Source organism: Anopheles ziemanni, chromosome 2 (assembly GCF_943734765.1).
Source record: "Anopheles ziemanni chromosome 2, idAnoZiCoDA_A2_x.2, whole genome shotgun sequence".
NCBI lineage: Eukaryota > Metazoa > Arthropoda > Insecta > Diptera > Culicidae > Anopheles > Anopheles ziemanni.
In genome coordinates this window covers 38923084-38948403 of record NC_080705.1, presented here as the reverse complement: position 1 = coordinate 38948403, position 25320 = coordinate 38923084, and the positions used below count along the sequence as shown (strand labels likewise).

At 50.8% G+C, this 25320-nt stretch overlaps 1 protein-coding gene across 1 annotated transcript in view; it reads right to left on the bottom strand.

Moving 5' to 3' along the window:
• The window catches only part of LOC131282754 (uncharacterized), a 125736-nt gene that overhangs the window by 63752 nt on the left and 36664 nt on the right, over positions 1 to 25320 (bottom strand). The window contains exons 3-16 of the mRNA XM_058312292.1: positions 18524 to 18737; positions 18313 to 18414; positions 17696 to 17812; positions 17495 to 17626; positions 17047 to 17418; positions 16351 to 16593; positions 13117 to 15492; positions 12580 to 12873; positions 7886 to 12487; positions 6946 to 7128; positions 6726 to 6857; positions 4841 to 6655; positions 4674 to 4766; positions 913 to 1722 (exon numbers count right to left, since the gene is read on the bottom strand). Coding sequence (XP_058168275.1) covers positions 913 to 1722; positions 4674 to 4766; positions 4841 to 6655; positions 6726 to 6857; positions 6946 to 7128; positions 7886 to 12487; positions 12580 to 12873; positions 13117 to 15492; positions 16351 to 16593; positions 17047 to 17418; positions 17495 to 17626; positions 17696 to 17812; positions 18313 to 18414; positions 18524 to 18737 — 11485 coding nt within the window. The remainder of the gene's footprint in view (positions 1 to 912; positions 1723 to 4673; positions 4767 to 4840; positions 6656 to 6725; positions 6858 to 6945; positions 7129 to 7885; positions 12488 to 12579; positions 12874 to 13116; positions 15493 to 16350; positions 16594 to 17046; positions 17419 to 17494; positions 17627 to 17695; positions 17813 to 18312; positions 18415 to 18523; positions 18738 to 25320) is intronic.

The window sequence follows — 25320 nt, the reverse complement described above, 5'->3', positions numbered from 1 at the left end:
GGTATTTGCTGCCGTCAAGGAAGGTTGGGTGGGACTGGCCGGGATTGGTGAGAGGACCAGAGATATGTAATGGAGAATCGATAAGGCATATGAGCATGTGTGAATGATTGAGCATAACTTTCAACAGCGACCGTCATTGTGTGGACTATTGGACAAATTATTATCCATACGTAACACCATCAGCACTTAAAAACAGTGCACTCGGTGGTGTTCCAACTATGCCATTGCTTCAACATCGACAAAACGACCAAAGTTGTGGCTGACAGAGACTTGAGCAAGCTGATAGCAAAAGACAGTTAAGAGATAGTCGAAACATGAAAAAGATGAGAGGAAAAATTTGAAAGATTGTAGCACAGTCGAATAAACAAATCCCAATAATGTGTTCAAGATATCACTTTAGCAATTCCACAATATACATCTTTAAAGTCCAAGTTGATGAAAATGAAAAGCAGAAGGAAGAAGACATAATAAAGGAGATCGTTAACGCAACGACTGTAACAAATATCGAAAAATTATTGATGAAAACAAAAAACGATGCAAAATACAGAATAATTGTATTGGATGGGTGTTTACAGTGATTTGAGAAGTACGCTCTGTTAAAAGAAAAACGTTCAGGCTTACAACGAAGTACAGAAAAGAGAAGATAAAATGGACTAAAAGATTAACAAAAACCCTAACAAGGAGAGTGGTGTAGAGGCATCCTTTCGAATAGATTCGTTGGCAATTCGTGATATTTCATGTCGGGAGGAAGTCAGAAGAGATAAAATAAGTAGAAAGAGAAACAGTGAAGAGTGAAACATGTAGCGGAAATGATTCGGAAGTAGAAGAGGTCGGCTATTGATCAATGCGCTAGTCGCCACTAAACGAACAGAAACAGAGAGGAGTGGTGGTTTGGATTTGTGTTCATGTTACCTTTCAAACATCCGTGCCGTGCATCTTTAACGAATCCGGGCGGGCAGAATTTACAGATTGGTTTGTGATCTTCGACATAGCATGGCGTATCGTCGGCACAAGTGGTCGTCTCGCACGGATTAACGCACTGGTAGTTGCGGCAGGCCAGCCCGTCCGGACATCCGCTATCGCGAAGGCAGATCGACAGCGATGGACTGCAGTCCTTCATGCACACGCACGTCGGCCTGTGGTCCATCACAACGCAGGCCTTGTCGTCCGGGCAGGGGGCCGCGCGCGTACCGGTGGCAAAGCACGGATTGACGCACCGGCCCTCGAGGCAGGCCAGATTGGAGGCGCAGCCGTCGTCGCCGAAGCACTCGCGCTTCTCCGGCGCGCACACCAGCTCGCCACTGTCATTGACGATGAAGCCGTGTGCGCAAACGCAGCTGGGCCGGTGGCGCCGCGAGACACACTTCTTGTTGGGGTCGCAAGCGAACGGGGTCGGCACCGTGCACGGGTCGCTGCACTGTCCGCTAGCGTCGCAGCGCAGACGTTCGTGGCAGTCGCCGTCGGTCTCGCACGCCACCGTCACTATCTTCGGATCGTTCGGTCGCGGGGTGGTGCGCACTTCTTCGCACTTGGGGTCCGGTTTACATTCGACGTTCGGGCGGCCGATGTAGCAGCTCGGGCACGAGCACCGTGGCCGGTGCAGCACCGTCTGGCAGAGCGCATTGTCGCCGCAAGCGCCCCGCAGCGAGCACGGGTCGGAGCATTTGCCTCCTATGCAGGCCTTATCATTGGCACATTGCAAATCGTTTGCGCAGGATTCGTCTAGAGGTGTTGTTGTGATGATAAGTGGATTGGTTGGTAAGTGGTGGTGGTTGAGGTGGTGGTTTCGTTCGGTAGAGAATGGGCGGAGGATGCAGTTTGCTCGTCCACTTTCGTCGCCTATCCGCTAGTATAAACCACTGAACTGTTGGCCAAAAGTTGTACGCGATGTGTCGAAGAGAGGAGAAAACCGTACCCTGACAAAATCCTAGAGCTCATGCCTTTTGAGCAGTCCATTGCGTAGGCGCATTCCTGTTGCACTGTTTCGGGATGTTTACGCAACAGTATACGGAAGAGATAGCAAACGTCTCTGGAAATGGTCGCATGGCAGCCCACCATATCCCGGGAATGGAAATGTTGCGAAATTATTTCAAAAGCATAGCACAGACAGATCGTGAACGACTTGAAACGGGAAACAACAGCAGGGAATTGACCTGCCGCCAACAGGGTCTCGATGGATGCCAGATGGTCGCGTAAGGAACTGTGGTGACGGTGGTTCCGAAACCGATCAACGCTGTATGGCTAATCGTATCGGTCGCTGATCGTATACTCTCACAATAGCAATTACATCCAACACACATGCGCTCTGCCCGGGGGAAATAGGTTTAGAAGTAACAGGGAAAACACAGGTGGAGGATAATAGACATGAACGGGACAAAATAGGAAACCTTCCGTTAACAAAAGGAGATGGCCAGAGGGTAGAGAAAGGGTGAGACTCCGACTGAGGAGACTAGAAGGAGTTGGGTGAGACAATTTTATCGGCACTGTCCTAGTAGTCGATCGAATTGGAAGTACTAAGCGCAAGGTATGCGCTCCAAATCAGTTTATATTCTTATATATGTACAGATGAGGTACAAGCTCATTCACATACTTTAACATACTTTTAGTAGGAGATGAATAAACACACACATACACGCGAGGGATAAAAAAAGTCGAATGAAATTTCATCATACTTGAAAAAGCTTTGGGGAAAAAGCAAAAAGATTTGCAGAAGAAACGGAGACAATAAAAGAAGAAGAAAAGTAGAAAAATAGATAGCAATATAAGGAAAAGAGATAGCGATTAAAAAAGAAAATAAGAATAAACAAAGAAAAAGGAAGACAAGAGAGAAACGAAATGGATAAAAAGAAGATTGAAAATCAATTTGGATACTAGGAAACAAGTGCAAAACAAACCAATATTTGTGTGTTTTTGAGTAAAACTTGAATAAAAGTTGTATTACAAAATTTTAAAAAAGTATATAGTGAACAAAAATGAAAAAAAAAACAAAACAAACAAAAATCGCAAACCCGTACGTAACCCAACTTTGTTTACACATACAAAACCCGAGGCCTAACACGTGCAAGTAGTGAACTATATGTGAGAAGTGTCCCGTCCACAGTTCCCAATCTGGCAAGAAGCAATTCAATAGAGAGAGGAGGGTAGGTAAAAAGTGAAAGAGATAATGAAAAGTAGAACTACGGCAACGGATATCCTTTGAAATAATTTCTTATCCATTCGCTGGACTGGGTGGGGTGCGATACGCTACGTACAAATATTTGGTAACAGGCTCAGCATTAATCGAATCAAAGACAATGCACAACAAATGCTGCAAACACACGTTGGATATGGTACACGTGGTAGAAGCGCGAAATATCAAACCGGGGTAAAGATTGGGTGTTTAGCTAACTAACTAACTAACTAGCAAACTAGGCAATTGTTCGATGTGGAAACGTAAATATGTTTGTCTGTTGTCGCACGCCTCTGGCTGTCCATCTATGACAATTCGAGGACAAGACCAGTTGGACGCGAGCGAAATGGCTAACGTTAAACGAACGAAGTAAATGCAGCGCAGATTGGGTAACCGCGATGTTGACAGCGACATTTCTGAACATTAGATCGGTTTTTGGTTTGATTTAATGACAAACAAACAAACGACTCTGTATCCAGTTAGAATAAGCTCGTCCGTTAAGAAAATCGAATTAGAAAAAATAAAACCAAACAGTACAGATTCGCAAAACAGAGGATAAAGGGTGTAATAAGATATGTATATATGCAGATATATCAGTAGAATAAGTCGTGCGGTTTTTTTTGGTTGATTTTGTTTGCTGTAAATTTATACACAAGACGAAAAACACGTCGAATTACTAACCTAGGGTGTAGTGGAAGGGCTCTTATGAACCCCCATATTTTTGTTTGCCTTTTTGCGCAAGTGTACGGTGAGTAGTGTATGTTCAGACTTTGGTGTGAAATTTTGTGTGTGGGGCAACATTGCTCGAACATAACATTACATCTTTGTTTTATCACAGATCTTTAAAACAATTGCAAGAAAAAACGGCATTAAGTGGAAACTGGTACATGACAGTGAAAATATATCACAGCTTAAAGTTTCCGTATGAAACTTATTGTTTCGTCAATGTTTAACAAGTTTCGATTTCGGGTAAAAGCGTCATATTCCGCTAAGTGTACTCACATTAAACGATGTATTACACAAAAAATAAAATAGATGGATGAATACATCCATGCAATTATGCTAAATAAAGACTATCTGTATAAACTTAGGAACAATAGTGACAGATAATATTGGTTGGTGATGGGTGAATAACAGATTAGGATTTTAATTAAGTTCCGATATTAGAACAAGTCTTAGTTGTTCGAGGTGATCGCTTTTTAATCATCCGATTAATAGTTTAGAGAAGATGATATCAAAAATGGCCCATCGATCGGCACAACTGTTCCGTTGATGCCCGATCGTTGGGCATGAGAGCATATTAGAGGATGATGCGTTGAGTTTAATTGGTGAGCTTAAACGGACCTAGGAACCATTACTGTTCGCAGGACGTAGGGCGGCGAACAGTACAGGAACCTGATCCGCGTATCGTCAAAAGATACGGCAGGGTAAGTACACTCGTTTTGGTTTAAGCCAATCGGAGGGCAGGAGGTGGAAAGCATAAGTGAAGAAAATTTCGGCTTACCTTTGCGGCAGATAAACTTGGCCCCATCGCGCACACACTCTCCTTCGACGCAACCGACCGTACGACAGTCGGTATCGGTGTCTTCCTTGGTACCTGTTGAAAAGCAAGGGAAAAGATTAGTATCACTTCAGGTTGTGTTCAGGATATCGGTGTGTGTTGCGACTTACATGACATGTAGGGGTCTCCGTGCGGGTGTGTCGGTAGGCAAACGCACGACGGTGCGCCCCATTGTGTCATCCGACACACAGCGTTCGTGCCGCATGCGTACTGCTCGCAGTCGTCCTTCTTCAGCTTGCCCTCGCACAGACAACCCTGTCGAGGATCGCCGACGCAGCCCGGCTCGCAAGAACACTCGAAGCCCTGCTCGTCCTCCCGGCAGACGGTATTCTCGCCGCAAGGATTCTGAGCGCAGCTGTTCTTCTGCACCGACTGACACTCCTGGCGAGCGTTTCCGTAGAAACCGGGTGTACAGCTGCACTGCGCCTGCCGGTTCACGACACGGCATTGCGCATTGAGGCCGCAGGCACCTGGAATCAGGCACGGGTTGGTACACTTTCCGTTGGCACATTTCTTGTCCAGTTCGCAATCGTCGTTTGTCTGGCATTCGTACTGCACACATCCCACAGCCGGATCACCCTGGAAACCGTCCGGACACAGGCACAGTGAGCGGTGGTCCGAAACCTGGCAGAGCGCGTTCTTTCCGCACGCTTTTCCACCAGCGCACGGATCAACACACTTGCCGTTGGTGCATGTGCGCTCGCTCGGACAATCCACATTTGTCCGACATCCAGCCACGCAAGCGCCATTCTGGCAGAGTAGCCCCGCTGGACAGTTGCCCGGGTTGCATTTCGCTCGGCACTTGCCTCGACTGCACGTTTGTCCACAGCCACAATCCTTCAGCTGGCGGCAAGCTTTTACACAGTACATTCCATCTTCGTCGCAGGTACACTGAGCGTGACACTTTTCCACCGGTGGGCTGCACGCTACCAGCGGATTGCCGAGGTAACCGTTCGGGCAGCTGCACTGTACACCGTGATCGATCACCTTACACTCCGAGCACGAGCCACACTGGCCGAGCGTGGCGCACGGGTCTGTGCATTTCTTGTTGATGCAAGCCTGTTCGTTGGAACACTGCGTATCCGAGCGGCAACCCGCCTGACAAATGCGTCCTTCGCAGATTAGACCGCTTCCGCAAGATGCATCACTGTTGCATACCGTGCGACACGTTCCTCGTACGCACCGTTCATCGGCCAAACAGTTCTGATCGTTACGGCAAGTCTGCATACACGTCCCACTATAGCACGCCTGTCCCTTGGGACAATCGGTACGTAACTGGCAGAGCCGTGTCTCCACTCGGCAGCCAAGCCCGAACGGATCACCCACTAAACCACCCGGACAGCTGCACTGCTTCCGATGGTTGATGACCACACATTCGGCGTTTGTTCCGCAAGCGGTCGGTTCTTGGCACGGATCGGTACACTGCTGTCCAATGCAAGCCAGCTGATCAGCACATCCACTGTCCGATCGGCACCCGATCATGCACGTCTGTCCCTGGCATATTTCACCGGTACGGCAGTCGTCGTCCTTGCGGCAGATCGGTCGACACGAACCGCCATCGCAACGCTCATTGTTCAGACAGCCCTGGTCATTGGCACACACCGGCCGACACATACGATCGATGCAGGATGTTCCGTCGGCGCAGTCACGATTCTCCGTACACTGCAGGGCAGGTGCACGTACGCAACCCACCTTTGCCGTCGGACTCGGTACCATTCCAGTGAAGCAAGAGCAGCTGGCACGATGGTTGACCACGGTGCACGCCGCATTCGGTCCACACGGGCTATCCGAGCACGGATTGACACACCGGTTGTCACGGCACGTTTCGCTCGCACTGCAGTCACTGTCCGCGTGGCATCCGTACACACAGCGTCCGCTTAGACAAATGTGCCCAAGGAAGCAATCGTTATCCAGCCGACAAGTCACTACGAGGGACAGAAGAAAAAAGTATTAGCAACGAAGACTCCTTGGATCTTATCCGCAGAAAATACTTACGCATGCAGCTTCCCTGAAGACACTTCTCGTTCAGCGCACATTCCTGATCGTTTCGGCATCGTGGCAGGCACATCGATTCCTTGCAGACGCTACCGTCGACACAGTCGGCGCTCGAGGCACACGAAATCGGAACTAGAAACGGAACGAAACACACGGTATTAAGGGATGTTTTGGTGTTGTCACCACTTTTGGCTTCCCGGCACCACCCGGCGCTACTCACCTCGCACACACTCTAGAGCCGGATCGCCGGTGAATCCTGCCGGGCAGGAACACTGCTTGGCATGTGCACCCATCAGGCATTCGGCATTCATACCACACGCATTTGGTTCGTGGCATGGATTGATGCACTGCCCGTTGGAGCACACCTCGTCCTGATTACATTCGTCGGTTTCGGAGCAGGCCGCTGTGGAAATAATCGCACAACTTCGGTCAGTTTCAAGAAGGTCCACACTGGCAACTTCATTAACCCCACGTAGTCCCACATTTTCCCCTTGATTTAACAATTTCGTTAGGTGAAAAATTAATTATCAGGTGAAGATTTGACAAACTAGGTGTGAGAATGAATTAACGCTATTGTTTACTGCGATGTTGAATGTTTTGACAGTTTACTTTGTTTTTTCTAGCCGGCCTACTAGAGATCACGAAGCCGTGTGATTCGAATGACGCTTTTGTGCCGCGCAGCGGTTCTGTGAGTTTGGTTGATTGGTTGTTGATTGGTTGGCATGTTGGATAAATTGTTAACAATACTAGTAAGAGTCAACATATTACGTGTTTACTATAGTTCGGAGATAATTAAATGAAAATGAATTTAGTGGTTTTACGTTCGCGGTATCCCGTGCAATGCTGATGTTTAATTTATCAGTTGTGCTAGATGTACGATCGTTTTGCAATGAGTGATCTGTTTGTTTTCGGTTGAAAGTGTCGAAAAGGAGATTGTGGAAAAGAAGGGGAATAATCATATAGAAGTGTACTGCAAAGGAAAAACACTTATTGTCGTAGGTTGTTTGCCTTCCTGTAGGATCTGTTTACAAAAACAATGAATTTGTTCACATAAATTTGTGTTCCGCTCGGCGAAGGAACCAACACGGTGTAGCACTCCTCTTGTCATTTTCTAGCCCACCCGGAAATCACCCGAAAATCACCCGGACAGCCGAACTTACGTTTGCAGACCTGCCCGTGGCAGTAGGAATTTTCTGGGCAGTCCTGGTTGCGCTTGCAGGCCATCGCCTTCGGCTTGCAGCCATTGACGAGATCCTTCGCATCGCCGTCGTACCGCTGGCGGCAGCGGCAGTCGGCGTTATGGTTGCGTGCCGTACATTCCGCGTTCGGTCCGCAGGCCACGTTGGCGCAAACGTCACGACACTTCGATTCTCCACCCACCGTGACGCATTCGGCTGCCTCGGGACAGTCGCTATCCTGGTCGCACTCGGACGCCTTCTTGCAACCGGTCAGATACGGATCACCAACCAGTCCGACCGGGCACGAGCAACGGTACGAACCGCGGCTATTGCGACACTTGGCCCCGGGACCACACGGTTTCTCCTTGCAAAAGTCGACCAGCGAGCAGCCTTGGCGCGGATCGCCGGTAAAGCCCGGCTGACAGTAGCACACCTGCCGGTGGTTTTCCGCCGAGCAGAGCGCGTTCGGCCCGCATGGTGTTTCACTCGTTAGACAGGCGATCTTGCACGCATGATTCTCGCACATCTTGTCCGAGGAACAGTCGTCGTCGGTTTGACACTCGATCTTGCGGCAAACGCCGGTCGCATCGCGGAAGAACCCTTGCTTGCATTCACATTCGGCCGCATGGTTGCGGGCGGCACAGTCAGCATTCCGGCCGCACAGGACACGCCCGGCATTACATGCGTTACGACACTCCGAACGGCCACTCGAGTCGGTGATGCACATCTCGTCCGCATCGCAGTCTTCGTCCGAGCGGCACTTGAACTCCTGCGTACAGATACCATTGTGGCAGTACTGAAAGTCCGGGCAGGTCGTGTTCGAGCGGCACGTTGGCTGACAGACCCCCTGGATGCACAGTTGATCGTCGATGCAGTCGCGGTTGGTGGCGCACAGGGAGGAACACACTCCACCACTGCACTTCGTCCCCGTTGGGCATTGCTGATCGCTGTTACAGTACTGGAGGGGAACGCACCCGAGCAGCGGGTTGCCGGTTGTGCCCGGTTGGCACGAGCAAACGGCCAGATGGTTCTTAGTCACGCAGTTCGCACTGTTGCCGCAGGCAGCCTTAAGCGTACAAGGGTCGCGGCACCGGTACCCGATGCAGGTTTTGTCCGTCGTGCACTCGTCCGCGTTCGTACATTCCACCTTCCGGCAGGCGACCTTCGGATCGCCTCGACTCATCGGTGGACATTCGCACTGCGCCCGATCACCGAGCACCGTGCAGAGCGCATTCTCTCCGCACACACTTTCCTCGGCGCATGGATTCCGGCATTTGGAGTCCACACACACGGCCCCATTTGGACAGTCTTCGTTCGAGATGCATTCGGCGGCGCTCTTACAACCTTCCCTGACCGGATCCCCCACCAACCCGGGTGGGCAGGAGCAAACGAAGCTGCCGGGGAGGTTCTCGCAGATCGCACTCTCGTGACACTGTTGATCACCCTTACATTCATCGATGTCCTCACACTTCCCGTTCACGAAGGCATACCCCTGGTAGCAGGCGCACGATGCCTCGTGGTTTGCGATCTGACACGTTCCTCGTCCGCAATTGATTTGTTCGCACGGATTGATACACTTGTTCGAATCGTCGCTGCATACACGATCCATCGAGCAGTCCTCGTGATGGACACACTCCACCTTGAAACAACCGACCGTTTCGCGGTCCATCGCGTCGCCCAGGTAGCCGGAAGGGCAGAAGCATTCCGCCCGATGGTCCACAACCTGACACTCCGCGTTCAATCCGCACTGCTTGGTGCTGCAAGGGCTACGACATTTGCCCCCGATGCAGGCTAGCTCGTCCGTACAGTCTGTGTCTTTGTTGCATTGGTTCGGTTTGCGACAGCCCGGGCTCGTGTAAGCATCACCTACCGATCCGTCGGGGCACTGGCAGCGGTACGATCCAGGAATGTTGTCGCAAACGGCCGTCGGATGACATGGCGCTTCCGAGCACTCGTCAATATCCGCACATCCGTACGGCGTACCGATAAATCCTTTCATGCACTTGCACTTGCCTGCCTGGCAGATGCGCTGCGAAGGACAGTCGGCATCGGTCGCACACCCTGGCACGCAAACTCCGGCCTCGGTGCACACCTCACCCGGCAGACAGTTGTTGTTCGTGTAGCACACCTTGGCGCAGATATTGTTGTGACAGCGTTCACCGACGGCACACGGAGCCGTCGTTTCCGAGCAGGGCAGGCTGCATTGGTTCGCGATACACATATGCCCTGCGGCACACTGAGCCGACGATTCACAGGTTGTTGGCATACGTACACATCCCTGATCGGGCGACGGATTACCTTCGAAGCCGGCGGGACAAGAGCACTGCGGCACGTGATCCTTCGTTGTGCACAGGGCGTTCGGTCCACAAGCATTACCAGCCGCGCACGGATCCGTACACTTGAAGTCGATGCAGGCCAGTGAACCGGCGCAATCCTTACTGCTGCGGCATCCGATCGTACAGGTTCCAACGGCACACGCCTGTCCTTCGGCGCACTGGCTGTGGGCAGAACAGGGCACGGTACAAACACTACCCTGGCAGCGTTCTCCAGGTGAGCAATCGTTCGTGTTGCGACACGCAACCATACACTGGCCACCGCGACAAACATCCCCATTGCAGTCGAGATCGTTCAAACATCCGCTTCGCTGGCGTACACAACCATCCCGAGCCGATCCGGTCGCACCGGGCACGTACTTTGCCTTGCAGTTACACACCGGCGTCCGGTTAATGACGGCACACTGCGAGTTGATGCCACAAGCGCCCACGCACGGATCGACGCACTTCCCGTTGACGCAGGCACTACTCTCCGGACACTGAATGTCCCCGTTCGGGCACTCACCCTCATCCCGACAGCCGGTAAGCGGGTTTCCAATCTGTCCCACCGGGCACTTGCAGATGTATCCATCCGGACCCGGTTCGCAGGTGGCCGACGGGTGGCATGGGTTCGGCTCGCATGACTTCACCAGCGCGCACTCCACATCGGCGATCGGGTTTGCCTTGTACCCGGGCGGACACTGGCACACGGAGCGATGGTTTTCCGCGATACAGACGGCGTTCTCACCACAGGTGTCCTCCTGGCACACGTCCACGCAACTGTGCGTCATCCGGTTGCAAAGCTGGTTCGATGGACAGTCGCGGTTGTAAACACACGGTACCGACTGGCATCCTTTAGCGAGATCGTACGGATCGCCAGTGTACGAACCGGGCGGACATTGACACTGGGCCAGATGGTTGTTGGTGACGCAGATCGCGAATGGTCCGCACTGTATGCCCTCGCACGCGGGCCGACAGCCGAGCGCTCCCTCGTGCGTAACACAAGCGTCCGATTCGGCACACTCTGCGCTCGTGAGGCAGGTGTTCTGTTGCTCCGGTCGGCATCCATTACGATCGTTCGGGTTTCCGGTGTACCCGGGGAGACACTGGCAGCTTCCCTTGTGGTTTGACGAGACGCACACCGAGTTCGGCGGGCAGGTAAATTCCGTGCAAACGGCAACACACTTGAGCACCCCAACCTCATCCTGACGACAAGCAGCCACCTGATGGCAGTCGGCGTCCGTCGTGCAGTCCGGAATCGACGGTTTGACACAGGTCGACGACACCGGGTTCCAGCGGTATCCGCTCTGGCAATGGCAGACCGGTTGCTTGGCTTCGTTCAGTGTACAAGTTTCGTGCACACCGCACTCGACCATACTGCACGGGTTAACGCACGCATGCAGGCCCGTTTCGGTGACGGTACACACGTGTCCCTCCTTGCATTCGCCATCCGTGCGGCACTCGGCTACCAGCTTCGCCTCCTGCTGACATCCCACCGTAAGATCGCCGGGATTACCGACGTAGCTCGGGGCACAGATGCAAGTACTGCGATGATCGTTCGACACGCAGAGTGCGTTCGGTCCGCACTGTACCTTGCTGCAGGCGTCCACACACCGGCGCACTCCCTTGCCAAGTTGGAAGCAAATCTTCGAGCTCTCGCAGTCCGCATCGCTGTCGCACTGGCCTTCCTGAACGCACCCGGTCACACGGTCCTCCGCGTTACCGGTGTAGCCCGGTGGGCATACGCAGCGTCCCGAGTCGCAAGCTGCCCGTGGCCCACACGTGGTCTTCGCACATAGATCCCTGCAGACACCCCGCTCGCAGCTATATCCCGGCGGGCACTGCAGGTTCTTGCCGCACTGGCAGCGTCGCGGATTGTCGCACACGCTCTTCTCGATGGCCGAACACATGACGAACGGATTTCCACCAAAGCCCGGCCCGCACCGACAATCGAAGCTACCGGCCGTATTGATGCACAGTGCGCCCTCGCCGCAAACACCCGGCGACGAGCACTCGTCCACATCCCGACAAGCAACGTATGGATTGCCACTGAACCCACCCGGACAAACGCACTCCGCGGTGGTAAGCGTTTCGCGACATTCCGCATTCGTACCGCAACGCATCCGGGCGCACATGTTCCGCTGCTGGGGCTCGCACAGTCCGTACGGGTTGCCCGAGGTTCCCGGGTTGCAAATGCACACGTTCTGTACCACACCGTATTCGCAGTGGGCATTCTGCCCGCAGGACGGTTCACAGGCGGGCGATGAAACCGCTAGAGGGAAACAGAAGCATAACAATAGATTAGTATCGGAAAAAACATCTCGCAGACTTTGCTGTACTTGTTGTGTTTGGTCGGATACTTACGTGGCATACAGATGAGCTCCGGATTTCCGACAAAGTACGGTTCACAGATACATTTGCCACTGGTACCGTCGCAGGTTGCTCCAATGCCGCACACCACGCCGTCGCACTTGTGCTTACAGCGTCCGTTGATGCACACTTGTGGATCGGCACATGGGCGGCTGTTGGAACACTGATCTGTCGTACAGGAACCACCCGGGAATGGGTTACCCATCTCACCCGGTGGACACTTGCAGGTTGGACCAGCGCTTGACACGATGCACATTGCACCCTGACCGCACATATAACCTTCACATTCTGTAGATGATAAAAGAAACAAGGAAATTGTGAGTTTTAATGTTGCTATAAAGATAGGACGTAAACGAATTGACAGTAGTGGAACTAAGCTTTACTTCTCATTTCAGAACTCAATGGCTACAAAATTCTACTATTTCTGCTTTGAACTATGGGTGGCCATACTGATAAGGAAAGATCCAGATTTGCTGCAGAGAGTTTCTATAGTGACGTTCCACGTGCCAGGTATAAAAAGCGGCCACTTACGTGATACACAGTCTCCATTTGGTCCCTCGACGAACCCGCCTCGGCAGCGGCACCAGGCGGCATGTTTTTCCGGCTCGCAGAATGCATTCGCTCCGCAGAGTAGACTCGCACACGGGCTGACACAGGTGCCACGTTCGCAGGCCAGCGTTTCGGCACAATCCTCGTTCCGGCGGCACTGGCTCTTGACCGAGCCTTGCTCCAGGATGCAGCCACCCTTGTACGCATCGCCGACCATTCCGTTCGGGCAGATGCACTTGTAGCCACCCTTTTGGTTCACACACTGCGCCCCGTACGCGCACGGACTGTTGGCGCACTCGTCCTCGTCAACGCATCCGGTCAGTGGATCACCCTTGAAGCCGACCTCGCACATGCACTGCGGCGGGTCGGAGGGTGTGCAGCGCGCATTGATACCACAGGGGAACCGTTCGCACGGGCTCTTGCACCGATTGCCATCGTAGGCGTCCATGTAGTAGGGCGGCGGACAGATACACTCACCCGGCTGAACGCACTTCTCGTTCGCACCGCACTCCCGGTCGGCCGCACAGCGCTTCTGGGCGAGCGCACACAACCCATGGTACGGATCACCCGAGTACCCGAGCGGACACTTGCACTCATAGCCACCGATCGTGTTTAGGCAGATGGCGTCGTATCCGCACACCTGCTGGCCCTCGCCACACTCGTCAATGTCCTCGCAGTGGCCATTTGGTTGCGTCCGGAAGCCCTTGGGACATGCGCAGTAGCTAACGCCGCCGGTAATGGAGATGCATTCTGCCCCACCAGGACACTTGCCGTCCGGTGAGCAACTATCGAGCACGCAGTTGCCCTCCACCAGCTTGTACGGTGCGGCACACCGGCATTCGGCACTGTTGCACTCGTCGCACGACTGGTACGGATTGCCGTTGAATCCGTGCGGACACTGACATTCGTAGCTGCCCGGTAGGTTCTTGCAGAGCGCGTTCACACCGCAAGCCGCCTTCGAGCCATCCGCACACTCGTCCACGTCCCGGCAAACACCCTTCGCGTCCCGTCGGTAACCCTGTCCGCAGATGCACACACTGTTGCCGCTGTACACGTCCTGGATGCACTTTTCGCCGACTGGGCAGGGGTTGTTGTCACCGCAAGCATTCAGCGCCGACTTGGAACATCCGCCGGAGTACGGATCGCCCGAGCTGCCCCCTGGACACTGGCATGTGTAGCCACCGGGCAGGTTCGTACAGACCGCCCCGCTGGGGCACGGGTTTCCACCACACTCGTTTATGTCCACACACTGACCCGGTTTGCCAGTGTAGCCTTCACTGCAGAGACACTGCGCGCCACCACCCGCTACCAGCATGCAGTGGGCGTTCGGGCCGCATGTGACCTTCTCGCACGGATGTCGACAATCGTTGCCCACGTTCGGTTCGGGACAGAGGCACCGTCGATGCTGATCGCACACGGCATTCCCGGGGCAATCGGCGTCCTTGGTACAGGCGACCACACTCACGCAGCGCACACTCGCGTCCGGATCCGGCACGGAGCCCGGCGGACAGCTGCACTCATGCGAACCGTCCAGATTCTTGCATATCGCATTGACTCCACAGGCACCCGGTCGACTGCATTCGTCCACGTCGAAACATTGCCGCGTGGCGTCTCCGGTGAACCCGGGTGGACAGTTGCAGCTGTAGCTTCCCGGGTGGTTGGTGCAAATCGCTCCAACCCCGCAACGCCCATTCGGACCCTGCCCCCGGTCGCACTCGTCGATGTCAACACACCCGGCCCCGATGTCGGCCGGATTGAACGTCCACCCGTCCTCGCAGATGCAGAACGCCTCCTGGCCTTCCGCCTTGCAGTACGCGTTCGCACCGCACTTGACGTCTGCGCACGGTGGCTTGCACTGGATGCGGGGCGGCGTACCAATGTACCCCGCCTCACACTCGCACCGGTACGAGCCGGGCACGTTCACACACACCGCCGACGGACCGCACACAGCACTAGCACTCGCGTTCCGACCGCGACACTCGTCCACGTCCGCGCACACCGAACCCTGCGGCTCGAACCCGTCCTGACAGAAGCACTGACCCTCGATGCACTCCGCGTTGTTGGTGCAGTCGAACGCGGTTGTGCACAGCACGTTCACGTCCGCCTGCTCGCAGGCGATCTTCGCATTCGGCCGCCCGCGGTATCCTTGCGGGCATAGGCAGTTATAGCCGGGCGAGGCGTTCTCGCACACCGCGTGCTCACCGCACGGCTTCTCGTACGCCGTACACTCGTCGATATCGACGCACCCCCGGAACGGATCGCCCGTGTATTCTGGTTTGCATGAGCAAATAAAGCTACCAACCGTGTCCGTGCATATCGCATTTTCCCCGCATGGATTATCAAGGCATTCGTTTACATCTAGAAGGTGGAAACAGAATCATGTACGTGTGCGTGTGTGTGTGTGTTTGTGCGCGGATGTGCGCGTGTGGAGTGTAGGTGGTGGGTGTTGGTAATGTTGAACAATGCGAGATTAGTGGATGAAGCTAAAGCAGGTGGATGAACCATGCCCCGATGACTGATCGCTTGGGATCGCTCGAGAAGAGGATAGCGATCTAATTGAGGATGCAAATTCTATGGAATACCTAATACTTGATTTTGCAGAATACGAAAATTGAATTAAAAAGAAGGATTTTTTTTCTTGAGAACGAAAATGTTATGGCAAGCTTTTCATTTGATTTTCAGAATAGGAAAATTGAATTGAAATAGAATGATTTCTGTAGGCACTAGGCAAACGAATTTCAATTTCATTCAAACGATAGTTTCTTATATCGTTTCGCTAATTGTTTATTAATTGGTGGAATATGTTAAAATAAGTTTTGAAATTTTGAGCGGATCATAAATTGATATAGACGTTATCGAATTTCCTTAATTTCAGAACGGATTCTTTTCTAACTCAGTGATCCACGAAAGAAGTCCTTCAATTGTTTAGTGTTATACAGACTTCAATATTGCCATATTTTTACCATTTCCGAGTTAAGGATAGATTGTATTATAAAAAAACAATCAAATCAAAATTTCACATTGAATTAAGAATAGATATCTAAAGATTTGTTTTAAGTTTCGTTGTAGTAAATGCTATACTTGACTAATTTAAATATAGTAACATTATCCTCATGTTATCCTCTTTTCCAGCGTATATCCACCACCGGTCGGTCATCGTGAGCTGCACTGGTTGCGGGAAAAATGGAATGGAAAGCAAGCGAGATGTCAACTAACTTTTGCAGAACAGTTCCCCGCGTCCTTCGTATCCCTGCGGACACAAGCACTTGTACGAGCCTGGGAAGTTGATGCATTTGGCGTTCTCTCCGCAAGCGTGCGCTTTCGCGCATTCATTGATGTCCGTGCACTGGCCGTTGTCCGTTTCCGTCAGCCCGGCCGGGCAGCTACACCGGTAGCCGCCCGGTGCGTTGGTACAGACGGCGCCCTCCGCGCACGGATTGCCGGAACACTCGTCAACGTCTGTGTCGGGTGGTTGGTGGTTGCGTGTACGCAGGTGTAGTGTGTGATGAAGTTCGACATGATGATTCCGTTTTGAATTGTTTTGAGTTTTTTTGTGGTGGTCGATTCGGTTTCGGTTAGTTAGCAGGCAGTGGTTGGCGTATCAGTGCCCGGTATTTGCCCGTGTCCGGTGGTTGTGTCCACGTGGTTGCGTGTATAATATGATATTGATGCCAGTTCCGTGTTGTTGATGCAGTGTGCCGTATGCGCGCCGGCCGATAATAGCAGCGAATGCGAATTGAAAGTTAGAGTTTCGAAATGCGTTAGCAGTGATTAGACCGGGATGAGTTTACCATCGCGAACGAACCGGGCTACCGGCCCGAACAAACCCGTTCGCAGAACAAACCTTCGTCGAGCCATCGAGGTTCGGAACTTGGTTTTCAAGTCCCAAAGCCCTCGGGGCGCCACACTTACCTTGACAGTCCGTCATCGGATCGCCGGAAAATCCTTGCTGACACTCGCATCGGAAGCTTCCTACCTCGTTTCGGCAGAGCGCGTTCCGCCCACACGGTGATCGTGCACATTCATCGTAGTCGAGACAACCCTGAGCCGAGCGTGCGTCTCCGTCGAAGCCTTGCGGGCAGTCGCAGCGATAACCGCCCTCAAGGTTCGTACATATGGCACCTGGTCCGCAAACGCCGGGCTGAACGCACTCGTCCACATCGACGCAGCCGTTGTACGGATCGCCGTAGAAACCTTCCCGGCACTGGCAGGTGTAGTTGCCGGGCAGGTTCACGCACTCCGCGTTCAGGCCGCACGCTTGCGGATCCACGCACTCGTTTATATCTGTCCCGGGCGCGAGAAAGAGAGAAAATCGGTGTGTCAAGCTGAGTTCGACCCATTCGGCTTCCATCGCCCTTACCTGTGCACCGTTCTTCACCGTCACCCTCGAAGCCGGGTTTGCATTTGCACACAAAGTGCGCTGGTAAGTTGCAACACTCGGCATTCTCCACGCACCGCTGGGCGATGTTTGGATCCTGGCACTCATCGATATCTGTCGATTCAAACAAGGAAGTTAAGGTACTGAGCCGAGATCCTGTGATTTGCCACAATTATCGCTTACCTTCGCAGTGAAGACCATCGCCCTGATAGCCAGGGAAGCACGTACAGGTGAAGCTACCAAGGGTGTTTGTACAGTGGGCGAAAACGTCACACGGTCGATATTTACATTCGTTTTCATCTAGCAAAGGGAAACAGTTGAGGATTAACAAAAAGCACTTTTATCGCTATAATCGTCTGAAAGAAGGCACAGTCGATGTTAAATTGTTTGTAAAGCAGGTAATTAAAACTGGAATCCAAATTGGCTTAATTATCATGGTGCTTTTACACGATTCATTCGATGAGAACGTCCTTCCGAATGACATGGTATAAGCCACCAGCACATCATCGGGATGATAAATGTATCTTTCATGCGTTTTAGATTTCCTTTCGGACGGGAAACAGATGAATAGGTCGTAACCTGCATGTTTCCTGTGTTATCTATTCAATCATATGACCATCAAAAATTGCCTCGATACCTTGGAACCAGGTAATTTGACACAATCGATAATTTAATTCATTGTTTACGTCACTACACCGTCTTCAGGATCGTGCTCGTGATTGATGAATGTGCATTCGGTGTCCGAAATCGTTTGAAGGTTGGTCAATGCAAGAGAGAAACGTCTTGCCTGTACGACTTACCCGGAACTTGGCAGTTGCAACCACCAAAGCCATCATTGCAGTGGCATTGGCCGTCTAAGCACACTCCATTCGAGCAAGCTGTGCCGTCTTTATCACAATCGTCTGCAAGAAAAAAAGGAAAACAAGGAATTATTTGCATTTGAGTGCCATCATTAAACGGCCTCTCGCCAGTAGTGTCCCGTCATCGTCCACCCGGTGACGGCATACTTACTTGTACATTTTAACTTATTCCTAAGCTCATCGGAGCCCATGTAGCAATCCGATGTACCATCACAAAGTTTGGACAGCTCATACAGCTGCAGGTAGTCTGTGGATTCGTTGACTTGGCAGCCGAAATAGCCATCCTCAAGGTTGAGAAAGAATACCTCGTGCTTCAAGCCGAAGATTCCCACGTGCTTGCGTGAGGCGGACAGTTGTGAGTTTGCCTGTTAGGAGAGGAGGAAATGAAAGAACACCATTAGGAATGTTGTCATGGTAAGGAGATGTCTGCGTGGATGGGGATCGTGTTTCATGAAACATGTTGTTTAATTGAATGAGGGCTATTTATTCGCAAGGGATACATTTCTATGTCAAACGGAGCATGTATGTTGGCAAGGCATGTGCACCCAAAAAAACACGGGAACCGGTTCACAGCCTGTCCGTTACCCTTCTCCCATCTTAATCCCATCCCAGTTTGGAGTGGACCACCAAGAACGTGGCCAAAGTTGTTTGCTTCCATTCAAAGTTTGTTATGTTTTTGTTCTCTCTACCACACGGAAGGTGCTGAAGCGTAACCACAGAAGCTTTGTGGTCTTCCCGGATCGCCAACGCCGTAAAATCAAATCAAATAGACGCCCGCAGCAAGGATGATTCGTCCAATTTACCATAGCCCTTGCGACAGTGATGGTGTTCTCGCAATCGTACGATCTAGCAGCGTATTTCGAGCATGATCGCATTTTGTTACTAATGTTGTTTTCTTCATTCTACTTTAAGTCACTTTTGGATGCGTCCCGAAATAAAATTTCAATTTAAGCTCGTTCCATTGGGGTTTCCGAACGAACGATGCTGGAGGACCACAAATTAATATCCGGATCGCAGGAGCTCGAGGGAAAGCCACCCCCGGTGTGTTGGGCCGTTTGGGTACTGCTGGGGCAAGTAATGTGTAATGGCAGCAACCCACGATCAGCCTCACTGTCACGCACTGGGTGGCACTCGAACGGCACCGGCTGAACGTCGCAACGAGACGAGAGCGAACAGTGCGTAAAGAACATTCCAACAATTACCCAGCTAATGTTGAACGGTCGAAAAAGGACTGACAACGATGACGCGTACAAAATCCGATGCCTCACGTTCGACGGTCGTTGCCGCAGGGGAGGCCCGTTCGTCAATCGGCTTTTTTCCCTATTGTGGCCCACACGGTTTCCCTATGTGGCTTGCGGGGCCCTCGAAAGTTATGTCCGACGAATAGAGTTCGACTGTGTGGCCAAGTGTGGCTCCCAGAGACGTCGCTCCAAGGGAATGCGCCCATAACGGTCTACGAGCGGATTTCGATTGTGATTCAAGTCCACTGCCAAAATAGGAAAGAATCCGAACGATGGAGCCGTTCGGTGCGTTCTCACAGAAGCTTCTACTTTCTGGCCTACACAAATGGGGCTTTCTCTGGCTGACATCTAAATAGGCCTATCATGCCAGCGGGGAACTCAACCATTGCAATTCGTTGATCGCCTAGAGAACCCGTCACGTGATACAATGTTGTATGTAGGGTGCGTGAATCGGTAGGAAATGGATCCAATTGTCCATTGTAACCTTTCATGTCAAAGTCCATTGATCCTGCGGAGCAGTTTCGGACAAGAAGCAGGAAGCAATCGCAAGCGCCATGTTGACCTGCATGGTTCTTGATCGCGATTGCGAAATTATATTTATTATGTATATTATTCTTTCACGCTTGATTCAAACGGAGCTCACAGGACCGGAATATCGGAGGCACCAGATGAAGGCCGATAATTGTGTTTGAAGAGTCATAAAACTCATAATCGAGATTGAATGTGAGAAGCGAGGAGGAAGAAACAACTTCTTGACACCTAGCAGCTAGAAATTGCCATGCTATTACCATGCAGAGGCCCAACCGGGGCGGAGATCCAGGAGCCATAGCATCCTTGATTGAACTTGTTAGCAAAATACACGCATACGCACTCATCGTACCGGTTATACACCGACCGTTCCCTTTATTACACTGGTCCTACGAGTTGAACACGATAAAAGGTTTACACGCGCGGAAGGATAATGATTGGAATTCGATGGTTCTGATGATGGGGTACTATTTACTTAAACGTCAAGTTTAACACTTGAGCAGAAGCCACCAAACAGCAAACTCGTCTCCATCGGTTAGGCTTGCTGGCGACGCTGGTTTAATAATACGGCGAGTCTAATAAATGGCAGGTGCAACTTTTATACGCTTTTAAATGTACGCGAAATGTTGAAGGAATGAAATAAAAAAAAAACTGGCTGTACAAGTACACTTTGCATACGACTTATACGACCCAGAACTATTGCGTTTAAATTACGACTCATGACTTTGCAGTCAGTTGCGGACGGTGCTAGTGTAACTTATAATTTTGACTTCACCACGAACCGTAGAAAAAAGAGTTCCATATTTGTTTTTTGTTTTTCATTTCAGTGAGAATCAAATCTTAAGGAGCTAGGTTCACGTGTATGCCGGGTTTTATTGGTCGATCTGTAAATTGATTCATATCCCATTCTATGCCATTGGAAAATTATTCCAGACTCGTTCGGCACAGAACCGAAAACTAACAGGTTTACAATGCCCACGCCAAAGGCCCTCAGCTCCCTAGGTCAGCCGCTCGATGATGGATTGCTCACTATAGGGTTGTTTTGGTGCGAAGATTTATAGAACGTACCATAAACCTCTTGCCGGGATCGTAGACATGTTGATTTATTATTCGTTTAGCATTTGCAAGACCAAATCGCCTTGGTCTCATGTTAACAATCACTTTTATCGCCCTGGCAGTGGTGGTGGTGGTGGTGGTGGGGGTGATGCTGGTGATGAGTTCGAAATCGCACATGCTAAAGAGCATAAATGGTTTCGTTGGCAACATGGAAGCAGATTTTAGAGAGCGACCGAAGGGAGCGGCCGTTTCTTTATGGTTTTGTTTCAACAGTTCGTTTCGTTTGCCGATATCGAGCCCCCATAACCACTTAAGCCAGCGTTTGGTACAATCGGTTATTTCAGAACACAGGCACATGCACAGGAGAAAGAAGATGGACAGTAGTGCCACAGGGGGTGCAATACACGGATGGGGCGGGATGCACCAGTTTAGATTGTACATGCACTACAATAATTTAATTTAAATAAGCATTCCCTGTTTCGCTCGTTCGCTGGTTTATGGTCTGCTGGTACACGCCGTCCTAGGCTTATAAAGTGGCGAAGATTTACCGTTGTTAGTGTGTCGAGTTTCCCATAAATCCTGCTTGATATTGCTTTTGTACATCAACGCAGTTCCTTTGGAGCTTCTTACAAAATGCTTTTAGTGCGGGTAGACGAACGATATTTATGTTCTTGTGTTGGAATTATTTTAATTAGTTTGAATCGTGGGTTATAATTTCTAATAGTAGTCATCTAAAATATGTTTAATATGTAGCAATTTAACTTCTTGTACATCCATGTTACTCTGAACTGTTCAAGCCAATTTGAATTTGATAACAACTAGATTTTTCTCATTCCTAACCAGACATGTAATACGAATAACATCAGAAGAAACATATCCACAAAGCGCTTTACAGCTGCATGGTGGACAGATGAGGATAACTTCACCTAAAGGTTTACATGAAGTCCCTAAAAACTTATGATACAGAATTTTAACATTTTGCCAAGCTTTTCAGATGCCTTGGCATCTTTTAAGTAAGTTATTTGAAATTTGTTTTCTCTATTAATCATTTCATTGTTGAAGGAGTTTTACGGAGACATTCCATAACAAAAGGAAACAAGGTAAATATGATCAGTTTGCTCAAGAAGTGGGCCGCTTTCACGAGCAAACAAAGCGAGCGTTACGGGATTGATTATAAATCCATATCAAATAAAATCAATTACCAGACGGCGTTTTGTTGAACAGCGCATTCGTCGCTTAACTATGTTGCAAACTATTGCATGCGGTCCATTCCTCTATACGGCCCTTGACCCTCGGCTGAATTAGTTCCCTGCTCTCCCTGCCTTTACTTTGCCTTCTGATCGAGGTTCCTACGGTGACTGGAATCGATCCGTAATTAGTTTTCCTCCGGGCAAACCTGCAAAGTCACGCCGGGTGGGATGTTTTCTCCACTCCCAACCAGGTGCAGCAGGTTCCCGGGCTAAATGCATCGATCGCCGTGCGAGATTGAAGTGCTCTGTCCAGCGTGACGATTGAATGTTTGGTCAGTGGGTTCACTTTGTGTTTACATTTCACCGAAATTGATTCCCACCGATCCGATGCTCCCGCTGGCACCGATGGAAATGTTGTGTTTGTTCGTGCGGTGTAAGTAATCGTTTAGGACCGGGACAGCGTACGGCATGTAAGGTTTTCTTAAGACAAACGGTTTCAAGAAAACGAATACCGAACACGTTCGCTTGCAGGTTCAATGGTAATGTCCGTTCAAATTCTTGCCTGACAACTAATGATGGCTAATGGATGGATCGCCAAGGGACCGCTTCACTCTGATCCGTGGAAAACTGTTTGTAATCATCGGGAAATTTATGAAGATCTCTGACCGAAGATAACGGGTCGGATGCCCACGCCGATCGCGATGGCTAATCGGTGTAGCTGCGGTGAGGAACTAATCATCGTCGTGCGGCTGCTTCAAGCTAAACTGAACGTTCTTAGGTTTGGCCCTACACATAGACACACACACACACACACATACACATGCAATGTGCCTGGCGTCGATAATCTATTAGTTAACCTTTCACTTTAGGGTCCGACGCAAATGCACTCTGCGAACGGATCACAGGCGCATTCACGATTCCGCTCGTGGAGAGCAGAAACAGGAAGCAGATGAATCCAGCCGTGGGTCATCTCACGATGACCGACTCGGGCGCCGGCCCTGCCCAGGATGTGGCTTTTCATCTTTCAAAACAACAACGCATTCGATCGCAATCGTGCGACCCTTCGGGATGTTCGGGGCCGATAAATAACGTTCCAAGGTTGCTCTTCTGCTGCTCGGCTGTAAAATGGGTGATTATTAATAATTAATAACGATTCCTCTGTCCACGCCGTGCAATTTACTCTGAGCTTCACTGCCATCGGTGGAATGAACGAACACACATAAACTTTTTGGTCGAAGAACGGATGGAGTTGCATGGTCGTTTGCGTTTCCGTTCCCCTGGGTTTCAGGACCAGCAAACCCGATGAGGTAATGGGTCGCGGAGAAAATTGGCTAACGGTTTCTAACACACCTTCAAACGGTTGACGAGTTAAATTATGTTTTAATTCGTCTTCTTGCAGAGCACACGTAGAGCGCATTTCCCTGTTGTACTGACGTTGGTTTGGGTTTGGAGTGGATGTGGATCTCTCTACCCATTACGACCAGCTCAGACAATTGCCCTTGCGTTCTGATGTGGAACGTTCTTGAGGTGACGAAACTAATTATAGCTAGCGCGAGAGGACTCTTCAGAAAACCGCTAGCGTAAAACTCAGTTAGGTTTGGTAAACTGCTCAAAACCAATTCAGAATTCATGGCTCAGGTGAAATGTGGCCCCCTTCTGCGGCGAGGGGAAAACAAATACCTCAAACTGTAAAATTGAATGTGGCACTGTTTTGTACACACAATTACCTGCACTAAACGGACCGATTGTTTTTTCTTTGGTTCTTTCCAGCCCCAAGAACCGGCCCTTGAGAAGAGAATGGCCCCTGCTGGAAACCGGTAAGTCATTCTCGGTTTGTTTCACACCAGCAAAGCACAAATCTTAAACGACCCCTAGCCGGCGATAAGATTGCTTTTTATCGCATAAATTATGCTGCTCATCTCACCGACTTAATCCTCTTTTGTGAGGAACAAGAAAAATAATAATCCCTTTGACAAACCAGTAGGACCGCGGAGGTCCAATGTAATGGCCATGTTTATAGCTTTCCGTTTGTTCAAACCTTCGGGCTCAATTGACAAATGACATTCGCGCTTTAATGTGTATGATATGGCGGCAATTTATTGCTTCATTACGCGCTTGGTGCGGGGAAAAAGAATGGATACAAAACATCGTTCCGCCGGTAGAGTGGCGCTAAGAATGTTTCAACTTGCATAAATAACACGACCACGGTTGGGAAGCATCCCAGGGGGAAAATTAATCCTAGCTTCCCCGAGTCTCAAAGGGAACTGACGCAAAGGATGATGATGATGATGATGGTGATGGGGGATAGAGATGATAATAGTCATAATGGCGACGGTGTCGCCTCAGCAACATTGTTTACTGATCGGATCGACCAACGTTTGGCTTCTACACATTTCCACCGTACGCATTGGTTCGAGTGCGAAGAACCTCCCGTTTCTGAGGGCGTTCGAAAGCGACCGATCGTCGGACCGATCAAGCCCACGAATCGTCCCAACTTGTTGCATTCTAGTGCGACGTTTCAATATTAATCGATAAATTACACGCAGAGTCAATTCGTATTGCTCACCATGACAAGGCGCGTCGGACAGTGATGTATCGTTGGCGGCAAATTAGATTACGACGGGTCGCCCGAGCGTTGCGAACTTCCTAAACCCTCGGTGGCAGGAGTCGCCCGCAGCTTCCGTAAAAGGCGTATTTTATGCCGCTTTGCGCCACCGGGTTGACCGGAACGAATTCTTGGTGGCATTCTAGCACCGTGTCTGGCATCCGATTCGGTTGCAAGTCGTGCTTTCCAGCCCAACTTTTTATTATTTGTGAGTGGGGTTTTCTATGAGCCCCACCACCTTCCTCCAGTTCGTTCGTTTCAATCCCTATATGACGTAAGGGATCGTTCGAAAGATTCTCGAGCCCATTGCATCGTGTGGCGGGGCGGG